Genomic DNA, 22,266 nt, shown 5'->3' on the forward strand with positions numbered 1-22,266 from the left:
TCTGCGGCAAATCAGCGGAAACAGACACCTAACCAAGGCAGAACACTTGACTACTGTTTTCTCTACATGCGAACGGAAGAGGAGCTTTTCATCGAACAACATTCCGAGATAGGTTACTTCGGCGGACCACTCAACCCTTGTGCCATCCATGATTACAGTACAAGATGGAGCCTGTTTCAGTTTGGGCGATTTCCGATGGAGGAACATGATCGCTTGTGTTTTGGAGGGATTGATTTTAATTTTCCACGTGGTGGCATAATCAGCAAAGGCGTTAAGACATCGTTGAAGTTTGTTCGTTATTTCGCGAGGCATCCTTCCTTTGACGGCTATTGCGGTATCATCTGCGAACAGGAAAAACACGCAACCGTCACCGAGGGGAGGAATGTCGGAAGTGTAAATGCTGTAAAGCAAGGGGCCCAGCAGACTACCTTGCGGGACTCCTGCTGGGATCGAAAACGTGTCTGAGAGACAACCATTCAACGATACCTTAAACGACCTTTGCTGGAGGTAGTTACGGGTGATTTTAATAAGATGTAAAGGAAAGTTGAAGTTACAAAGCTTGTACACAAGTCCATCATGCCAAACATTGTCAAACGCCTTTTCAACGTCTAACAAGGCCATGGCTGTGGACTTGGATACAGCTTTGTTACTTCGGATGTTATTCAACACCCGTACTAGCTGATGATTGGTGGAGTGCCCCTTTCTGAATCCAAACTGTTCCGGAAGGAGAATGTTATTTTCCTCGACAAACTTGAGCAAACGATTGAGAATGAGTTTCTCGAACAATTTGCTCAGCGCTGAAAGGAGGCTGATTGGTCTGTAGCTTGAAGGCAATGTTGGATCCTTACCGGGCTTGCGGATTGGTATGATTTTTGCTACTTTCCAGATGCTTGGAAAGTAGTGCAGTTCCAAACATCTGTTGAAGATAGCGGTTAGAAGAGACTGCACTTTCATGCTGAGTCTCTTCAAGATCAAGTTGAATATACCGTCAAACCCGGGAGCCTTCATGTTCTTGGTGCATTTCAGCGCTGAGCAAATTTGTTGTACTGTAATCATATCCGCCGGTGGCACGACACAAGGGGAGGCGTCAAGGTTGTGTACGCATTGCACAACCTGATCATCGAGCGGACTTTGGATATTCGAGCCAAGCAAATGCGATGAAGCGACATGCTTGCCGATCGCATTTGCTTTCTCCTGTGGGGTGATTAAAAGCCGATCGTCATCATTTTCGACTTTGAGAGGTGGAACGGGTTTGGGATGATTTTTCAGGACCTTGGCTACCTTCCAGAATGGTCTGGAGCGGTCGTCCAGATTCTGGACAACACGCCCGAAACTTTCATTTCGGAGTGAGTCCATTCTGGAAGCAATCTGCCTGTTCAGATCGGCCATTTCACGTTTTTTGCCCAGGTCTCCAGTCCTCTGAAACTGGCGTCTACGCACATTTCTCAATCGAATCAATAATTGGGTGTGGGAATCAATAGCAACAAACTTACCCCTCACAGGAACTTGTCGAACGCATGTCTCGTCAGCCTCGGATATGGCCTGTTGGAGTCCTTCCAACGCCCGGTCGATGTCATCTACGGTGTCGAGCAGTGGATTTTCATCGATGTTGCTGTCCACCATTCGACCGTACTGCACCCAGTTGACATGGTGGTAGTCTTTACGCAGGCAGCCTCTAGCAGGAACCACGTTGACACCGACTTCAGTCACCACCGGTTGGTGGTCGGAGCTGAGATCGTTGTGCGCCTCCGGCTTGGATAGTCCGATGTTTGACAGGAAAAAGTCTAGCGTGGAGGGATTTCCCGCTGGAGAGATGAAAGTTGGTTCGTCCGGAAATTGCACTGTGTACAATCCATGTTGTGCGTGGTCGAACAATAGACATCCGTTTCGATTCCTCTGGTAGTTCCGCCAAGCTTCATGGCGGGCGTTCAGGTCGCCCCCAACGATGAATCGGGAGCTAGTACGGGTGATGGCGGTTAGGTCCTTCTTGAATTGGATTCCTAATCCGTTGCTTGCGGTACACTGGCGTGGGCAGTAAACAGCGATGAACCGGACGTTTCCAGTTGGTGATTCCACCTCCACACTAATGGCCTCGATGATAGAAGTGCGGATGTGGGACAGAGTGCAAAACTTGATTCCCTTTCTGACGATGACCGCTACACCACCCCCCCTGGAGCTGGTGCGATCAAGCCGGATAATGTTGTGGTCAGGCAACCAGAAGCTGTCACCGAACTTTAGGTGGGTTTCGGTTAGAAGACCCACGTCGATGCTATGCTTGCGGAGGAAGTCGGCAAGCTCAATCTGTTTAGCTCTTACAGAGCAAGCGTTCCAGGTAGCGATGGTTAGCGGTTTAGACACCATATTGGATGATGAACTTACCGAGCACTTGGATCTGTTCGGGCTTATTGCGGCACTTACGTAGAGCACCGGTCATGTTGATAAAAATCTCCATCAGTTCGTCTGCTGAGAACAGATCGGGATTGTTTGTTTGAGCTGTTGGTTGCCTCCAGAATCCAGGGGGGGATGGAGAGCTTTGTCCAGCAGAAGATCCAAACGTTTCTTGAGGGGGCGCGGATCGCACCCTGGGATTCGCTTGTCCACGAAGAGGTGGAAAGTCCTCTGTCCTGAAAGCCGGGGCCTTATCCTTCCTTCGTGCTGGTTGATTGTTGGTGGACGCTTGATTTCGGATGCGCTTGAAATCCTCGCGTTTAGGGCACTGCTTGTTGGATCCTTGGTGAGCACCACCACAGTTGGCGCATTTGGACGCCACAGCTTCATCCGCAGCACATTCGGAGGTGGCATGGTCTTGAGCGCAATTTCCGCAGCGTGGCTTAATGTTGCAGTTGCGGGTACCGTGTCCGAAGTTCAGACACCGCTGGCACTGAGTCACATCGCGATGGCCGCCACGGTATGGCTCCCAGCGAACGATGATGGAATTGATGGACCGGATGGCTTTCAGTGCGTTGAGCGTCACCGTTCCCTTCTGGAAGTGTACCAGGAAAAGGCTATCCGGATACGCCTTCACATTCTCGTCTCTTCTTGTCATTCGATAGACGGCACTTGGGGCCAGCTTGTACCGGTCCCTGATTTCTGATTCGATAAACTTCGGGTCGAAGTTTGGTAGGCCCCTGATGACGACCTTGAACGGCTTCTCACCGGGAATGTCGTGGGTAAAGAATTCCACCTTGGAAGTCCTCAGGTGGGCGACGACCACGTCAAACTCCGTTTTGGTACGGAGCATCACTTTAGTGCCGACTCTGCCCAACTTGTATTCGGCTTTAACACCCAGCGTCGCTAGATCCGCAATGAGCACATTAAGATGGGCATTTTTCACTACCAATGGAGGTAGCTTCACTTTTGCCGTGCTCATTTCGGCAGTATTCACGGTTTCGGCAGCGTCACCGAAATCTCCAACATCGCTGATGTTCGTCGCAGTTACATCGGACTGGCCTCGGTTCTTCTTCCTCTTCTTACTGCGTTTTTCCAACACAGCTGGCTGGATATTCCCATCCATGGGGAGAACAGCAAACCTGTTCGAGGTAGGCACACCGGAGCTTCCTTCTCCGGGGTTCTGGACCTTCGCCGGGCTTCGCGACCGATGCTTCCCCATTACGGGGCACACACACACGCACGACAAACCGCGAAAGAGAGAGCGCGAACACTATCGCAATGAACTTTTCAAACAACTCGAGAGAGCGAGCTAACACCGAACTGAACTGCTTGACGATCAAGCAGAGAAAATGAGCAAAAGCATGACACCAGCGCTCTTTTATATCTTTTCCGGTTCAGAACCTGATAGGATTTCCCGCAGTTTTTTATGAATGGGGCGGAGCAGAAAGTTTCTTTTGTGCAGAATATGTAAAATAGGATGGACTTTGGATGTTAATATAATTGCATATATAGAGGCACCAGATATGTTTTACCGTCAGTTGTGTGTAATTCACTAACTCAATGTCATCAAACATGTCTTCAAAGCAATTTTTTGTTCAAATTTGGTAAAACTTGGTTTTACTAATGATTGTGGTTTGTTTAAAATTTATTTCCCGGAAAAAAGAGATCGTCAAAGTCTGTCTCGTTTTCGGGTTATTGTTGAGGGGGGGTTAGGAGAGGTATTTGAGGGGGGGGGGGGGGGTTAGGAGTGGTATTTGAAGGGGGGGGTTAGGAGTGGTATTTGAGGGGGGGGGTTTAGGAGAGGTATTTGAGGGGGGGGGGGGGGGTTAGGAGGGGTTTGATGGTGGGGAGAGGGGTAGGAGAGGTTTGATGGTGGGGGGGGGGGTAGGAGAGGTTGTTGAGGGGGGGGGGGGCGAGAGATTGTTGTGAAGGGCGTGTGTTCTTTTCCTCATTGTGGTCACGCCGTGATCCACCTTAAGCCGCTGATTTGGTCCTGCTTGCTGCAGGACCAAGCGCCACGCCGTCCTAAGCGTTAATGAGCAGTGGCATGAGAGCAGCGCTGATTTATATCTTTTCAGGTTCAAGCAGAATGATGTGCAACCAAGTGGTATTCGTTTATGATGACTGGGTTTGGGAAAAAGGCTTATTTCATGAAATCAGTGATAAAATTATCATTTGTACATTTTCAAAAGTTTAATTACAGAAAAAATGGAAAATATTTATTTCAACAGGTTCGTAATGTAATATCCTATCGATTGGCGTATTTTGATTTTAATTTCATCTATAAATGACAAAGTTACAAGCGTTCAAAACCTAACACTCCTTCACCACACATATTTTTTGACTTGCACCCCAGTATAGTCGACAAAGACGTAGTTCTACGTCAAAAGGCTTGGGAAAGTGATAAGACGAAGCACCTGCTCATACTGCTAATATAGCACAGAAATGGCTTACGGAAAATATTTCGTAAATTTGGGAGGAAGAAATTTGGCCCCCAAGCAGTCCCGATATCAATCCGTTGGATTATTTTGTATAGGGCGTCGTCCAACGGGATACCAATAGAACCCCTCACACCACACTTAAGTCGCTGAAAGCTAAAATCAAGGCAGTGATGACATCTATGGATCGAAACATTTTAAAACGTGCATACTGCAGTTTCCGGAAGCGTCTAACTACAGTCGTCGAAAGGGAAGGCAATTTTTTTGAATAAATTTACTTACAACTTCCATATGTTGTGAAAGAAAATAAATCGCACAAAGTTCATTGCTAGAATAACTAACTGGTGTATTTTTTCTCAAATATGCCATTTACTGCAAAAATTCGTCACGCACCCTGTATAAGGCTGCTATACGACTGATATAAAGTTCGGAAACCCTATATTTACCTTATATCGCAAAAAGGGTGATTATCGGGTAGTTAGCGGGCTTGGTGGTTACTTGGGCATAGCGAAGAGTCGGAGGGAGCGCAAACGTTACAGATCGTTGTGTCTTGCAGTCTCAGCACAAGCAGTGGACTCCTCTCGATGTGAGTGACCTGGATGTGTTCCTTCGGGGCAATAGCTGTTCCCCTTCTCGTATGGTCCACATTGAAGAAAACGACGTGAAGGAGAGCTGCTCGTTCTCTACTTCTTGTAGACACACGATATCGAGGCTATGGCTGTATATGAAGCTTCGGAGCGCGTTCAGTTTCGTGGGGTTCGTGATGGTGCCGATGTTGATGGACGAGATGTTGTACGACGTGAGAGCCATTTATAAGCGATGTTACCCTCTCATCGTCGTCGTCATCCCGGCGGGGTTTTTTACCGGCTGGTTTTCCTAGGCTTCGTCTACTGCTCGTGGAAGCGGAGGATTCATCGGTTTCGTTCTCGTTGCCGCTTCTGCTCTGCGATCGCAGCGCATTTTCTGGCTTTTTGAACACGTCATCCAAAATCACGACAGCTTGTGGTGGTGTTAGGAACGCACTAGACGCATTGTGCGCTCGTTATATTTGCACAGACCCTGCTGCAGGCTGGCTGCGTGTGTGTGTTTTCGGGCCTGAGAATTCACTCTGGCTCTTCGGCAGTTCGGGGAAAACGTCTGACTCTAACGATGGCGGAGTAGTGGATTTTTGACCGACTAGTTTCGTGCTTGATGGTTTCGCACCAGTTTTTTTGCGTTGCTGTCCGGTTGTTGCCCTATTGGCCTGTCCAGTTTGCTTCGTGACATTCGCGTAGCTTTTCTGGTACTGTTGCTTTTTGTTCTTGACAGATTATATGCCAGTGTGCGCTTGCTCTTTGCAGTGGCGGCAGGATTGCAGCTGTCCCTTGTAAACAACGAACGCTTGCTCTCCATCGACGGTGACCTACGAGTCGATGTTCCGCTTCACTAGCATACGAGCAGACCATATGCCGAGCGGTATGCTTTCACCCCACAATACCTCGTGAACTGAAATCACTTCCCCGAATGCACTTAGGAAACTAAAGACATTCTCTTCAAATACATATTCGAGAAGGTCGTAAACCCGCACTTCAACACTACCATCTTCCAGCGTGATCCGAAGTTTGTATTTCTTCCCCTCACACTCCACTTCATGCTTCCCGTCGTGTTCGTCAACGACTTTTTGTGCCAGCGTCAAGTCACTGACTTTGACGAAGGCACATGCTCCACCTCTGTGGCACTGAAGTCTTTTAATGTCTTCCCTATTTAGACCGAAAACCGAACGACAAAAACCATAGAGTTTTTCGACCGACGGCTTGACGGAGAACTGCGAATAGTCAATCTTAAAAGTGTTTTCTCGCCTCATCGCGAAACACATCTGCACGCGACGCGGCGCTGCGGATAGAAGGGTATCCAAAACGTAAATCCTTCACTAGTGATAAGCGCAATCGAGAAAAACGTCTGCACGTCTCAGAAGCTCAGCGATAACTTTTCTTGTTGTTCAAATATAGATTATAAGGTTTTACTCACTTCAATTAGATTTAAGACAATTTTAGGATTTTTCAATTCAAACTATGATCAATTTAACTTTAACTAGGATAGCTAACAAACAAATGTACCAATTCTTCCAAATCGTTCCTTTTTTTCTCCTCTGTTCGGGACATAAAACTACTGCGACCAGTAATTTGATCTATTGTAGTATATCCCGTGTCCTTAGTTTAGTGCATGTCGTATTACTTCATCACTATTGAGAAATGATGAAGTATTCGGTTTTGATACAGTTGTCATTCTTGCCTTCATCGCAAGGAATCGACTCTAATTGAAAGGTCCCGCTATATATACCCTTCGAAGTGTTGGAACACCCTCCAAAGGCGCGCCCCTTTGTCAGTTAAAATTGGATTCCTTAGCAACAAAATTAAAGAATGACACCGATAGTGACCATGCATCAGAACCCTAGTCTCAAACACTTCACACTTGGGAACAATGAATAGAAGATTAGGAATCACATAGATTAAGACTAACTAACTCATTTTTTCTTTGTTTCAAGATCATCCTCGGTCCAGGCAACCCGAGGATTTTATCACTATCAACAATGCATAAAAAGTAACAAGGACTGAGATGTGTTCCTTTGATTACTGAAAAATCCTGTTCCCCTAGTTTGAAGTAGTCAAGACTAGGATTCGGTGGTAGATCTTACATCCCGTAACGTACCACGAAAAGGTGATCTACCCACGTAAATCGTTGCTTGCTTCTGTCCTATTCATTTATCTGACGTTGTCAACTTGATAGACGTCACGACCGAAGTTAAGTTGCCGGCGATCCCTCCTAGACGTCTGTTTTGTTACAGCTGCCCAGTGGTGTTTTACGCAACAGGACCACTTCCTGAAGTTAGCCCTAAACGAGACCAACACCATTCGATTATCCACAATAATTTGTCGTAAAACGAGCTATTTTTCAGGACTCCTACCATGCGCCGTCTTATTAAGTGGAATGTTGGGTTCCATTTTACCCCACTGTAAAGCTACTTTCTAACCACCTATCCCTTTCTCTTCTTTCCAATAGACGCTTGCCTTCGCTGCCAGGCCGAGAGCAAAAAGGATACCCTTGGACGCCAGGACTGTGTCGTAGTTTGGGGTGAATGCAATCATTCGTTTCATCACTGCTGTATGTCGCTGTGGATCAAGCAGAACAATCGCTGTCCACTCTGCCAACAGGAATGGTCCATCCAGAGAATGGGCAAGTAGACTGTTTGACTCAACAATGAAGGATGAACCTAGGAATCTTCGTAAAATTTGAAAATCTCATTAGCATTTGGTTATAGTTTTCATTATTCAGTAATTTTTTGTTTATTTGCTGTAATAACATTCTCTTCTTGAATAAATAAAATTGGTTTCTGAAAGTACACCCTAAACAGACTGTAGAATGCTATACCGAACGTATTTGTCCAACTGGAATTCTTCTTCTTTATATTCTTCATCTACTACGAAAACTTGCACAAAATCATCGAACTCGTATTTTCGTTTCATGAAAACGTCCGTCAGCTGTAGGTTGGTAACAGTAATCAACCCCAGACGAACGGGGCAAACCGTTAAATTGAATTCTTTATATTTTCCCGGTTCCAGAGGTCCCAAACTTATCTCGGTTTGTCCCGTGTAACCGCATCCAACTTTGGCTTTCGTGTTAAGATTCATCAGCAAATCCATCGAACGTTCACTCGTATTCGTTACTCGACACTTGAAATCAAATCCTTTGCCTATCTTGACGGTACTGTTGGCTTCAATTACCGTCAGACGAAGGTCCCCGTATTCAATAGGCTGTCACAGAAAAAAAAGATCGATAAATAAATGTAAAACATATTTAAACAAATCAAAACTTACACTCCTCTGTAGCTGGCTTGTTTGCAGTCGGCCGCGTTCTCCTAAATTGGATCTCCACACGATATCCAACTTACCGATGTTGTTAGCTGCTTTCAACGCCATGGGATCGTTCAAAATTACTGGCAATGGTTTGATGCAATATAAAAATTGACAACTATTTTGCGGTTGCAACATTGTTCTCTGGGAAAACACCGATTCCCCAGAAGGTAAATTATTCAACGAAACCACCGTATAGTTTTCGGAGCTTTCAAGCTCAACCTTTTCCAAACAGATAGGTCCAACAGTGATATTCTGTATTTGAGCTTCCAAGTAAACCTCATCAGTTTCAGCATTGTAGAACTTTGTCTTCACGTCCAAAGGTTTGACAACTTGGAATTTGAAAAACTTCCGGAACGATGCTTCCAGTCCAGCTGGCGTCATGTACGATACCTCACATACCAAACTGAAATCCAAGAAGTTATAAATCTACAAAACTCAATCAAAATAGCAATCCTCTCTTACATATGCGTTCCAATTTCCTTCACTTCATGATGGATAACGTCGTCAAGTGTTTCGTCCGGATGCAGCATCACCGGACCCTGTTTGTCAGCATGGATAGGCAAATTGATTCGTGTGTTGTTTGACTGCAAATCTGCCTTCACCGATACGTTGCTAACCGGGTGGGCGCGACAGTTGTGGACGCACACATAACTGGAGAACGTTTCACCCAGATAAATGTTACCGAAGCTTTGGGGTAGTAGCATGAACTGACCAGCGGCTAACGTTTCACTATCCTGCACCGTTGTGGCGGTCGTTTTGAGAATTTTATCGAAAGTGTTCTGGGGTAAATCTTTTGTCTCCGCGGTCACTATCTGGGAGCTGACCAGTGTCGGTCGAGTGAGCCGCATTACTGCAAGGAGAAAATTATGAGCAATCAATATAATATCAATATAATATAATTAAATTTTAATTTAATCCGTGATCTTGCCTTTCAGCGCCAGTAAATGTTCTGATGAGTCTGCCATGTTTTTGATCAATTATGTGTGTTTAAAAAATACTGCTATTATGTGAAACAATTAGAAAATAATGATATTTTCTTCGATTGAAAAACTTGCTAGCTTAACACTTCCACTAAAATATTCAGGGGGAAACATGTCAAAAGGGTCTAACTCGCAACGTCAACAATGACTTGGATCGTCGGTTTTTTTTACGAATGACAACACACCCACTCAAACTAACTGAATCATCTGACAGAGCAATGTTTGATCTATGAGCTGGTGTAGTCAGATTCCGTGGGTGTGTGGTCATTCAAGAGATATCGACGTTCAAAGTCATTGTTTAAGTTTCGAGTTATACCCTTTTGACATGTTTCCCCTGTATTGTTGTATTATTTGTTGATGTTAATGTACGTCACATAAAACACTGACATAAAAAGGCATCCGCAATCAGAGTCAGTGTCACTATTATACTGAAAAATAAAACTCCTCAAAATTTGAGCCTCGATTTTAGCCCTCTACACGCTATTTCAAAATTACCCAAATTTGGCTAGAATCCACTCAGATCGGTCAAAACTGAACCTACCCAAAAAACTTAACTGTGTTGTGAATGACAAGTAGACAAATGAACAACATTGAAGTGAATCCGATCGACGTTGTTCATTTGTCAACTTGTCATTCCCAACACTTTTCACCCATTTTTGGGTAGGTTAAATTTTGACCGATCTGGGTGGATTTTACCCAAATTCGGGTAGTTTTGAAATAGCGTGTAAAAATTAATTCTCAATTACTTTTTCAAACGGACTATCTGCTTTTGTAATCAAAGATTCCAATTGGCGTTGACGAGAGCTCTGTAACTCTTTACTCCTATCACGCAGAAAAAATTATCGGCGTAGTGGTTAGCATTCATACCTCTCACGCCAAAGTCACGAGTTTAAATCTCACCCGCGGACAAGTCACGAATGACCCAAGAGCGTTAAAGTGACAATTAAAAAAAAACGTAAACTCAGTTTGTTCTGGCCACAAAAATAAACAAGGTTTATTTCAAACGTATTCCATGTTTGAAGTCATGTGATATTAATGTTTAAAATAAAAATAATGTTACTTTTATTTTAAAAATATTTGTGTTGAAAATAATCGTGAATATGTTTATTTGGTTTGACAACTATGCGAACAAAAATATCTATGTTTATTTTAAACATGCTTCTTAGTTTTGAAAGAAACATACTTAATTTTAAATTATATTAGCATTTGAATGTAGGATAAAGGCCCAAGCGCAATGACAGCGGAAGCGGAAAAGCCCGATCTGAGTAAGCGTACTTGTCGGATTGAAAACTAGTTAGAAGCAAATCGACATCGGTTAGGCTTCTTGATGTCATTTGTGACAACTGTCAAACTTTCCGTTTCCGTTCCGCTTCCGTCCACATTGCGTTTGGGCCTTAAAGCAAAAAAATGGAAAGAGATGAAAAAACGATCTGCAGACAGGGCATCTAATACCCCGTTCACATTACAGCCTATATCACGTAATATAGGCTGTCTTGCAATGAGCACTCATACATTGGATTTCCAGTGAAAACTAAATGTATGAGTGCTCATTTCAAGACATTGTATATCACGTGATATACGCTGTAATGTGAACGGGGTATAAGCTCCTGTTTTTTCGGGTGTGATTAAGGGGGTTCTGTGGATGTTGGGGTCTTGGTCCGAGATGCGAGGACCCGTTAGGTGAGTGTCCGGAAGTTCCAGTTCAGTAAAACCAGTGAAACTTTGTGATATTAGCGTCGTTTTGTCGTTTCTAATGCTGGTCCTCATACCGGCCTCTTGCTACGTTCGGTGTTGGAGGAGGGGGAATAGATTCAATGGAGGATCCGGATTAGATTCAAAATCCATTTCGGATTTTCGTTTTTCTTCCGACGTCAGTTGTGGAGGAGGATGATACCGGGATCAGCATCAGAAACGACAGAGTGACGTCGATACTGTGGGGTTCCTTCGGTTTTATCGAGCTGGAACTTTGTTAATACCCCGTTCACATTACAGCGTATATCACGTGATATACGCTGTCTTGCAATGAGCACTCATACATCTAGTTTTCACTGGAAATCCTATGTATGAGTGCTCATTGCAAGACAGCCTATATTACGTGATATAGGCTGTAATGTGAACGGGGTATTATACACTTACCTACACAGCAAAAAAAGTTGTTGAATATTACATCGAAACTGATGCAACCAGGTTGTGTAATATCACATTGTACGATGTACATCGATTTTGCGAACAAAATTACATCCATTGATGTAATATTGTATCTGCTTTTTGCTATTACATCATTATTTCATACATCAGCTTGAATTACGTTGATCGATATTACATTTTTTTTTGCTGTGTATAGGTGGGTTTCCGGATCCATGACTTCGGTTTTGTTGCGGGCCGTTTTCAGTTGATTGGCAAAGCTGGGGCAATTTATTTTCCAAGAAGGAAAAAAAATGCAGGGCACGCTAAAAATCGTTTACCCAAATTCTATATTGTTGAAATAAACATGCTTTTGACTTTAATTCAAACATTAAATTTTTTGTTGCAAACACGTTTTTAATTTATTTTGAATTATTCATGAATGAATGAACATTTTTATTTTTGATTTAAATGAACAAAATTCGGTTTCGTGATGCAAGAAATCTCATATGTAACTGTCAGTCTATGTTTGAAACATGGCGGACTTTTTTTTATTCTCTCACTCCAACGCAAAACCCCATAAAGAACTGTCAAAATGTGTGTGAAGAAACGTCACTTCGGGACTGGTGTCAAGGCGAATGTCTATATCGATGGGAGTCCACCCAGGATGGCTACCCGTATTAACGCGAACCATAACTTGACCTTATCGAAAATGGTTAAACAAATTTTATTATCCCTGCTAAACTTAAACAAGAATTTGGAATCGTAGTGGTTCTTAACAACTCATTATTTGAAAGGTTCACTTCCAAAAAAAACCATAATACCTTAGGGTCAAACTTTATCACACAGACGTTCATGTAAAGTTTCATAACCATATCAGTATATATATACTATAGTATACTATAGTATATAGTATAGTATAGTATAGTATAGTATAGCATATACAATCTGCCAATCATAACTGTTGTTTTTGTTCTTAATAATGCATCATTTTTGCTTATGTGGATAAAATTTACTTGATCGTTGGAAGCAATAAATATGTTTAAAACAAATAATAAGTGCCCTAATAAAAATTTGTGGAAAAGTTCAATAATTTGGGATACTGTTGGTTTATGGTAATTTTTTATTAGGGTACTTACACCAAGGGTTACAGATCTGATTTGGACCATGAACTTTACGACTATTACGCACAGAGTTTAGATTATCGAAGTCGGTAAAATTTTACTGGGTTCTTAAACAGTTGAGTTTTCAGTAATCAATTCAGTAGTTGCTATAACTGAAAACTCAGTAAATCGCAAAATCCGTGAACTGATTGTTTATGCTTCAAAACTAAATGAATCTCCTAGAAGTCGATACCGGAGCCCTAATAAAAAATTACCATAAACGAACGATAACCCTAATTATTGAACTATTCCACTAATGGTTTGGATGATACCCCGAACACGTCGTTAAGCAAATTAACCATAACTTCTCAATTCTGTGACTGTTTCTGCACTCCTGTGTTGATTTCTTGGTTGATTTTCACAAACGATTACTGTTTTCACACAGAAATTTTGGAAATTAAGTGAACGAGGTGGAACGGAGGAGCATGACGCAAACACAATAATCTGATTTACTGGTGTGATCAGTAATTTTGAAATAAAGTTTGATGTCTGGTCCAGTAAAACATAATCAGTCCTGAAAACTCGGTGTTCTATTTTACTGAATGTTTGCAAAATCTGATAGGCCCTTTTCAATTAATGGTCAAGAATATGTTTCTAAAGGGCTGGAGCTGCTCAACGGTATACTCTTTTTACACAAAGATACCGATTTGAGAGAATCAACGGAATCAACAAAAGGAAGTGAAGCACTTTACTTTATCCGAGCAATTTTAGTTCGTCATCTGTCAAATCGTCATTACAAAGCATTTTGCGAGTGGAACAAAATTCATAAAAAGCCGTCTATTTCCCCGAAAAGTCTTGTTAACTATTGTTCGAAACCTGCTCGGAATATCTAACTAGCCAAAATGGTTCTGGAAAGTACAATGATGTGCTTCGACAACAGCGATTACCAGCGAAATGGTGATTATTTCCCGACGCGACTGAACGCACAAAAGGATGGCGTGAATTTGGTATGCTTGTCGAAGGTTCGCTCGAATCCGGAAAACAACGTCGGTCTGATGACGCTTTCCAATACGACCGAAGTGTTGGCTACGTTGACCAGTGATGTTGGTAGGATTCTATCGAAATTGCACTTGGTCAATCCAGCTGGGAATATTAATTTGCTGATCGGATTGAGGATCGCTCATCTGGTCTTGAAGCATCGTCAGGGTGAGTATGGGTGAAGCAATTATTGGTTTTGACGGGTCACATTGTAACGAAATGTTATGTTTCAACAGGAAAGAATCACAAGATGCGCATTGTTGTCTTCGTGGGATCTCCAGTTAATCACGATGAAGGCGATCTGGTCAAGTTGGCCAAGAAGCTGAAGAAGGAGAAAGTGAACGTGGATATCGTCAGCTTCGGTGATCACCAGAAGAATAATGATATATTTACATCATTTATTAACGTACTAAATGGAAAGGACGGTACCGGATCGCATTTGGTTTGCGTGCCTCGCGGATCGGCTCTGTCGGAAGCACTCATTTCGTCTCCCATCATCCAAGGCGAGGATGGAACGGGAGGAGCTGGTCTGGGAGGGGCTGGATTTGAATTCGGAGTTGATCCAAATGAAGATCCTGAATTGGCTCTTGCCTTGCGCGTATCAATGGAGGAGCAACGTCAGCGCCAGGAAGAAGAGCAACGACGTGCGCAAGGTAACACTGAAGCTGGAGCTCAGGAAGGAACGTCTTCCGGTGGTACTGCAGTGGTAAGCCAACCCAACTCGGAAGAAGCTTTGCTGGAACGTGCACTTGCTCTGTCTACGGACGATACAATGCCAGACTTTGCTAACATGACCGAGGAGGAGCAGATTGCGTTTGCCATGCAGATGTCGATGCAGGATGCCCAACAGGAAACTCCTATTTCCCAGCCAGCCAAGCGTCAGAAGAAAGATGAAACACCAATGGAGGTTGACGAAGACATCAATGAGGTTATCACCGATCCGGAATTTTTGCAGAGCGTATTGGAGAATTTACCGGGCGTTGATCCGCATTCGGAGGCCATTCGCGATGCCGTTGGTTCGTTGAATAAGGACAAGAAGCAGTCTGATAAGGAGGGAGAGAATAAGAAGTAGAATTGCTTTGATAATATTCTTAATCCCTATATTTTTTTGCTTAAGACATTGATTACAATTTCAACTGAATAAATGTATCGATAGAGTTGATGGTTTTCATTGGGATTTATTGAGAACTTCGACTTCAACCTAAGTTTAAGAATGTAGAACAAGATGAACTTAGGATAGTTTATTGGTAAAATGAAATACAATCTTATTCTAATGCATAACATTGATGATGCAAATGTTAGTTCAGTGGTATGTTCATCTTTGCGCTCTCGTGTCGGATGGCATTGATCAGATCATAGTTGATCAAGAAGATAAACCGCAAGTTTGAGATCTGAAAAAAAGGTTTATTATTGTCCAAAACCAACTATTTTTTTACGGAGCCTTTTGATTTTTATAAACATTTTGGAAAAATATCGAAATTCTGAAAAAAAAACTGTTTATCTTTGATTCCGGTGAAAATTTGCATGAAAAAATATGATTTCTATATCATTATGAAAAAGAGTCGTACAAAACCGAAAGGCCGAGTTTTGCGGTATTTGAGTTCAACTTTTTGCTATGACGACGTAGAAAAATTGTTTTCACACGTAGATTTTCTTTAGAATTTGAGGAATAAACTGATTTTTTTCGTGGATTATTTTTTGATTTTCGATAACCTTTCCCAATCATTTTAGAAAAAATAAAATGTAACTTTCTTTTTGGGCGGTAAGCTTTCTGTTAAGCATACAATATCTTACCTCAATAACGCAATTGTTGTTCAACCTGGTTTTGTTGCCGTACATCAGAGGTGTTCCATCAATGTAGAGAGGCCGTTTTCCTTCATTCGTAATGAAGAAATCCCCATTGCTTCTCAGTTTGATCGTGCCTTGCTTCCTGGACACTTTGAAAGCAGGACCCTCCAGCGAGAAATCCACATCCACAACTGCATCCTTCGTCGAGCGTCCAAAAATTATTTCCCGTGAACGCATTAAAAATCGCACCAACCGTCCCCGTAGAACCGCCAAGGTTTGGTTATCGAAATCCGGTGAAAATCCAATGCCAGTCAGAGAATCTACAAGAACATTCCAACGGGACAGTTCATTTTCCAAGCTTCGGATTTCTTTTTTGCTCTTGCGGTCCGAGAGTGCCAGTTCAATTTCCAAGGTGTCGTCTTTGTGATCCATCAGCTCCGAATCATTGATTAGATCTTCAGCATCCGAAAACGATAGAATGTTGTCACTCTTTGGCAGAGATTGGACTGATTGATCCGGTAGCAGTGAGTACTGCTTCATCAGTTGCCAGTGAGCGTAAAGCGACTTTGCAGTCCGTGCTTGGTAGAAAACGGTGGAATTCTTGTCTAGCAATTCTAGAAACGTTTCTGAGGTTGGATTGACATTGGACTTAATAGTTCCAAGCAGTTCTTCTTCGGCAACGGAGAACAAAGCCTTGCTTTGCACGCTTTCCACTACCTCTGGATGAAGATTTCGCATCGCTGTTACTGCAATTCTTGAAATCGGTTCTTCGTACAACAGAGAATACCAACGGGCCTGCATTTCCTGAATGGTAAATTTGCACGAGAATTTGGTACCCCTATGAACCATCCGCAGATCATTGGTCTGCAGGATTCCTGTTATCAGAGCAAGGTCGTCTATCGGTTTCCATCGACCTAAATCTTTCGTGGCCAGCGTCTGACCACTTCCCTTCTTCTTATTCTTTTTACTGTTTTTCAAACTTTTCTTCTTCTCGTTGACCGAGGCATTTGAGTTGAGCTGCTGAAACAAGCTGGTAGCCGGATTAGGGACAACAGGCGGCGGGAGCGGCATTGGTTGCGGTGTAATGACTGCCGTTAGTGCTGTCTGAGGAACTGGAACGGCGAGTGGCTGATCTACGATAGTTGGTGATACGGAAACAGGTGGAACTATTTGCGGCGTAGCGATTGGAACTCCTGGACTACCAAAAGGAAGCGACTGTGATAAAGTGCGTGAACGGCCAATGTTTTTTATCTGTGCCTGCGGCAAACCCAAGCTGTACTCGACTATTTCGTCGTCAAAACGCTTACGTTTGATCGATCGGGAGGAGCTAGGCGGGTAAAAAAAAATGAAAAATATAACATTCAATCTACCTATAGTTTTGTTTCCAAACACTGGAGACCACAATTTACCTCCTTCGCTTCTGATCACTGCCAAGGTCCAGACTGGAATTTCCAGAAAAATCCAGATTGTGTTCACTTTTGAAGCTTGCATTTAAATCCATGGTTGCTTCGATGGAACCTATGCAATTTATTGAAAAACGATATCGCAAAGCTTTTCTTGCAACTATGCGAATGACGCCATTCGTTGCAATACTTTTTTCTATTTTTTTCAGTTTGACAGACATTATATTTTGGTTGTGTGCGCCACGTGAGCTTACACGGTAAGAAAAAAGTTCACAACAGTAAGTTATTTTCACTCATTTAGGCACTATACACGCTAACTTGACAGTCTCTATTAATGGGTAAAAAATACCCATTTTGAAGAAAAGTGACCTGGCGTGACCCTAATAAACAAATACCATAAACGAACTATATCCATAAAAGAGAACTTAACGACGTGTTCGGGGTATCATCCAAACCATTTGGGGGATAGTTTACCCATCTGGGATATTGTTCGTTTATGGTATTTGTTTATTAGGGGCAACTAAAAAGCATATTGAATATTTTATAGAATGGTATAAGTAATATAAGATATTGTTAGCGACTTACCGAGCAAGCTTGTTTTGCGTGAGAAGCTCAAGAGATGTCGTTATTGATGTCTTATTTTTTGAGGTACAATGTTTTCAAGAAAAACTTATTCTAATTGTTACGTCTGCTTGTCTGTGACTCATACATCTATAGACCTTTTTGACGTTTAATAGTCTTTCTCTATCTAGCACACTTGGATGAATGAACGGTTTGTTTTCCCACTAATCTGTTTCTCTCTTGCTCGCACTCATTCGATTTAAATGGTACAGTGCGCCGATTAAACGTCAAAAAGCTCTATAGATGTATGAGTCACAGACAAGTAGTTTTCACTGGAAATCCTATGTATGAGTGCTCATTGCAAGACAGCCTATTCTTCGATACAATCAATGTAATTATTTACATTATTTGACAATTCTCAGGTAATCATGACAGCAGTTGGTCCCTTTTCTTCATTCATATTGTTTTCAATAATCAAACGTCATGATCCTCAGGTCATGATTACCTGGGTTTTGTCAAAAAAGGTAAATATTTACGTTGTTTGTACCAAAAATTTGCCGCGGATACACTTGTATGACCTACTATGAGCATGAGCATTATTTGTATAATTATTATGAGCACTATACAACAACTATACACAAACTACACAAGTGTGACCATTGATGTGCTTATAGTTTATTATACAAATAATGCTCATGCCCATAGTTTGTCATCCAAGTGTGTCCGCGGCATATATTACATGATATAAGCCATCGTCTGTACGGGGTATAAGCAACAATCAATACGAAACTAACGATTTTAAATTGGCTCACTACTTGACTAGCCTATTGGTCCCAAGTAAATCAATTAACGTACCCCATTCTAGTGAAAATTCTAGTACTACACAATGTTTGTTTTGATTCGCTATGAAAGTTTGACAGATAAAGTGAGGGGTTAGTGGATTTTCCTATGTTTCGAGAGGTGAATCGATTAGCTTGGGACCGAAGAGAGTACCAAACTGAGCCAAAAAGTTGAGCTCATTTCTTCGGGACCTTCTGGTCTTAGAGTTACCTCTATGGTATAAGCGTACCTCTATGGTATAAGCTCGGTAATTGGCGTTGACGGCGACTCTGTAGCTCTTTACTCCTATGAGAAAATCCATAAGCAAACGTCAGACTGTGCGTGAAACATGGCGGACTTTCTACTATCCTTTCACTCCATCGAAAATTCTCATAAGAAACTGTCTATATTTGCTGAAAGAGAAAATTTTTCGACGGTGCCGTCAACGCCAATAAGCTGAAGACTAGAGTACCTCTACAGGCATTCTGCTGGAGACTTTAACGAGAAGTGAAGCTACAAACTGCAGCTAGGGTTGGTTGGCCAGTACGTTGGTGTACTTTCCAACATAAGAACCGTAAAACCTAAGAGGAAGAGGAGACAATACAGGGACGAAAACGAACCACTTTTCTGTCAAACGCGAACCAGCTCGTGATTGGCCGATTTAAAGTGCGTAAGATAGAAATCGAGATAGATATAGATAGAGATAGAGATAGAGATAAAAGATTAAGAAGCCATTAAGGGTCAAATTGATCAGCGGGGTATTTGGTCACTGAGGTTACTCATTGTTTTTGTTCAGATTTAATATTTTTACGTCGAATGATGTTTGAATAGGATGCATTCTTACTCCTTGAAGCAACATACATATTGCACTTGTAGAAAATGATGAAAAATGTGGCCTGAATCCAGAAAGAGACGACTACTTTGTTACATGACCATGAATTTTAAAATTAAGTGCTTACTCTTGCCCCTAACTTTAAAACTAATTGCGTACATAATCAAATTTCGGATTGTTTTGAAGAAAGCTCACAAGCGAAATATTGGGTATAGGTAATTTATTTTCGACCAAAATGTGTACATTATTTGTCTTTTGCTGCTATGATATATGCTTGTCCCAATGTTCCATGTGTATCTCGTAGCTCGATGCCACAAATGTCCATCTATTTACTATTAAATCTATTTGTTGCCTATTGTGATGATCGGATATCACGTAAATTTTTACGCCAATTCACTTGAAAATCGAATAAATTCAGGTCAGACATCCCGATCAAACGTTCGCACGTGATAGAATGATCGCTAAGCTTTCGCTTACAGCTTTGTGATTCTATGTGAACTACATACTTCTGATTATCGTTTTTTTTTTGTTTTCTTCAATATACGTTTGCGACGAATGCAACCTACGAGACAGATATTGTTGTATGATCTTTTACTTAGTCTAGTTATTGTGCTACTGTATCAATGAATCGTATCCGAATTTTTGTTCCTATACCACATGCAGTATTTTCAGGCAGTTGTGTGCATAAAGAAAATGTTAGCCATTTTTTGTTTCAATGTAAATCAAATCAAGGGTGGAATGTGCAAAAATGAAGCATGCGTTGCAGAGATCTGAAAATTATTGTGATTGATAGGTAGATTTTCAATCGATCGGTGGTTGTTTATGCACGTCATTCCTGGTTACATAAGAGGAAAACACAGCAACCTATTGACAGCATTCATTTGCTTAAAACTCCACAGTCTTACAGTTCAATACATTCACTATCGTCATTCGTTTAGTATGGTTTATTCACTATAGGCATTTGATCTACAAGTTTACAAATTATATACTTTGCTTCTTCCGTTTATTTGTATATACTAATAATGACATATATAAATAACTACTTTGAAATTCTTGTTTCTTATTGCTATACGTTTTATTCGGATTTCTTTTTTATACTCTGGGATGCACCATTTGCAATAGCGTTGAAAATTTGGTTAATTTTATTATGCTACGAGAGTAGGTTCACATTCATATACATACCACGTGTAAATAGGGTTCTAATAGTGAGTGCTGGTTTGTGTGTGTGTGATCTATATGAAAACTTATTTTACTTTTGAGGAGTAGACGGAGATTAATGATATTTTCTTAAGCGTTTCTTAGATTTGTAGGATCGAATATTTTGAGGTTTAGGTGAGATATGGCTTTAAAAGGGTATTTGCGTGTATAACAGTGTTTCAAGAACGGTTTATTTAAAACAACACAATACGTTGCGTTGTTGTGAACAGACATGTAAAGAATCGTATCATTTTGCATCCACTATTCATTTGTTTTTACATTCAAACGCATGTGACATCATAAACAAACGGTTACTTTGGCGAGAATCCGTTCATTTTAAATTGCGAATATGAAATTCGTTGAATATAGAAACAAGTAAAAATGACAGCTGAGTTAACCGTAGCCTTTTCTGAGTGTAGAAGTGTGGCTGATTCCTCAGTGATTCATGTTTCCATACTGACTCGTTTTTGAGTGCATTCGTAAGTGAGTAGTATTTTGTAGACAGAATCCCTAGGTTTAAACATAACTGTTTGAATATGTAACTGGTATAAATATGGAGAAAAGGTTTTTTGTTACAGATAAACGTAAAAGTGTTCCACAAATCTCTAAAGGTTGCTATTTATCCAACTGATTATTTATATCACTGAGTCAAAAACGGGCTTAGTCACCGATTCTATTTTTTTTTCTTGATTTGTTTCTGTCGATCTTGTTTTCAGTACTGCGTACCAATGCTACCAACGCCAAGAAGGCAGCTTCCACACCTGGACCATCATCAACTTATGGACCGGGGACCAACGGCTTTCGTTAGTTTCCACCGGTTGCTTAGGCTGTGTTCCATTTGGAAATTTTTCACTTAGATTTGACACTTCGAAAATAAATTAAGATGTTCGAAAATCCCCCTGTTGTTGGTCGGCCGATTTCCGAGAAATCGTTTGTCAAAATTGATGCCTTGTCTGTCAGAAATAAGTCTGCTGGAATAGCAGGCTTATTTGAAAAAAATTAATCTGTCAAATTTAAGTGAAAATTCACCAATTGGAACACAGCCTTGGATAGCACGGTTAATCGACAACTTTCCATCTGTCATATTTTAACCAATAGTTTTTTAAAATCCACCAAATGGTTCAGAGCCTAAATATTTGTTGATCACTTCTTTCGTTTACAATCGGTTTTGCACTCGATAGAGAGTTATGTCCCATGATATCCCAAGCTAACAGTTCTGACCCAGGCCATCCCAAGTTGACGTTTCCATGCAGCGCCTACATCAGGCGAGGCATCATCCCAAACTACTCAACACTTCATCATCATAAATTTCAACCTGAATCCTAGTACGTAACAATTAGATGGAAGACATATGGTGAGACATCATCACAACCAACTCAGCACTCTTCCATCCTCATCGTAATTGATAGCAACTTGCAACCTGGATCCTGGTGCGTGACAACTAGATGGAAGACATCGCGCCGACATCAACTGTTCCCAGTTGACCTCATCTATTTAGCATAGATGTTAGGTTGTTAGATGGTCACAGGTAGATCGAGTAGATTACGTGGATCGTGGAATGAAAATAAGCTATTTAAAAAGTTCATTATGAAAATAAATCCACAAGTATAGATATTTTTAGCATTCTTTCAATTTCTTACCTAGAGATAAACTAGCCAATAGGCTAAAAATCTCTACAATAAAGAATTTAAAAAAAAAA

The 22,266-nt window shown here is 41.6% G+C and overlaps 4 protein-coding genes across 4 annotated transcripts in view; 2 read left to right on the forward strand and 2 right to left on the reverse strand.

Annotated features, from left to right (window-relative positions):
• Roc2 (Regulator of cullins 2) overlaps positions 1–8,152 on the forward strand; it is a 135,917-nt gene extending 127,765 nt beyond the window's left edge. Inside the window, exon 2 of the mRNA XM_065231667.1 lies at positions 7,869–8,152. Coding sequence (XP_065087739.1) covers positions 7,869–8,050 — 182 coding nt within the window. The 3' untranslated portion in view covers positions 8,051–8,152. The remainder of the gene's footprint in view (positions 1–7,868) is intronic.
• On the reverse strand, positions 8,149–9,785 carry LOC135709235 (probable trafficking protein particle complex subunit 13 homolog). Its single transcript, XM_065231515.1, has 4 exons — positions 9,651–9,785; positions 9,185–9,572; positions 8,684–9,125; positions 8,149–8,620 (listed from the first exon to the last, which is right to left on the reverse strand). Exons 1-4 carry the CDS (start codon positions 9,685–9,687, stop codon positions 8,213–8,215), a joined length of 1,275 nt encoding a protein of 424 aa, XP_065087587.1. The 5' UTR covers positions 9,688–9,785; the 3' UTR covers positions 8,149–8,212.
• Positions 9,786–13,730: 3,945 nt separating this feature from the next.
• Positions 13,731–15,124, forward strand: Rpn10 (regulatory particle non-ATPase 10). Its single transcript, XM_065231199.1, has 2 exons — positions 13,731–14,135; positions 14,204–15,124. The coding sequence occupies exons 1-2, from the start codon at positions 13,832–13,834 to the stop codon at positions 15,037–15,039; spliced, it is 1,140 nt and encodes a 379-aa protein (XP_065087271.1). The 5' UTR covers positions 13,731–13,831; the 3' UTR covers positions 15,040–15,124.
• A 49-nt stretch (positions 15,125–15,173) lies between these two features.
• Positions 15,174–17,332, reverse strand: Rcd5 (microspherule protein Rcd5). Its single transcript, XM_065231185.1, has 3 exons — positions 17,165–17,332; positions 15,762–17,082; positions 15,174–15,358 (listed from the first exon to the last, which is right to left on the reverse strand). Exons 1-3 carry the CDS (start codon positions 17,254–17,256, stop codon positions 15,266–15,268), a joined length of 1,506 nt encoding a protein of 501 aa, XP_065087257.1. The 5' UTR covers positions 17,257–17,332; the 3' UTR covers positions 15,174–15,265.
• Between the last annotated feature and the right edge of the window lie 4,934 nt (positions 17,333–22,266).

The sequence above is a fragment of the Ochlerotatus camptorhynchus genome, unplaced genomic scaffold, assembly GCF_037179485.1.
Source record: "Ochlerotatus camptorhynchus isolate MF236.1 unplaced genomic scaffold, CSIRO-AGI_Acam_v1.1 ptg000033l, whole genome shotgun sequence".
NCBI lineage: Eukaryota > Metazoa > Arthropoda > Insecta > Diptera > Culicidae > Ochlerotatus > Ochlerotatus camptorhynchus.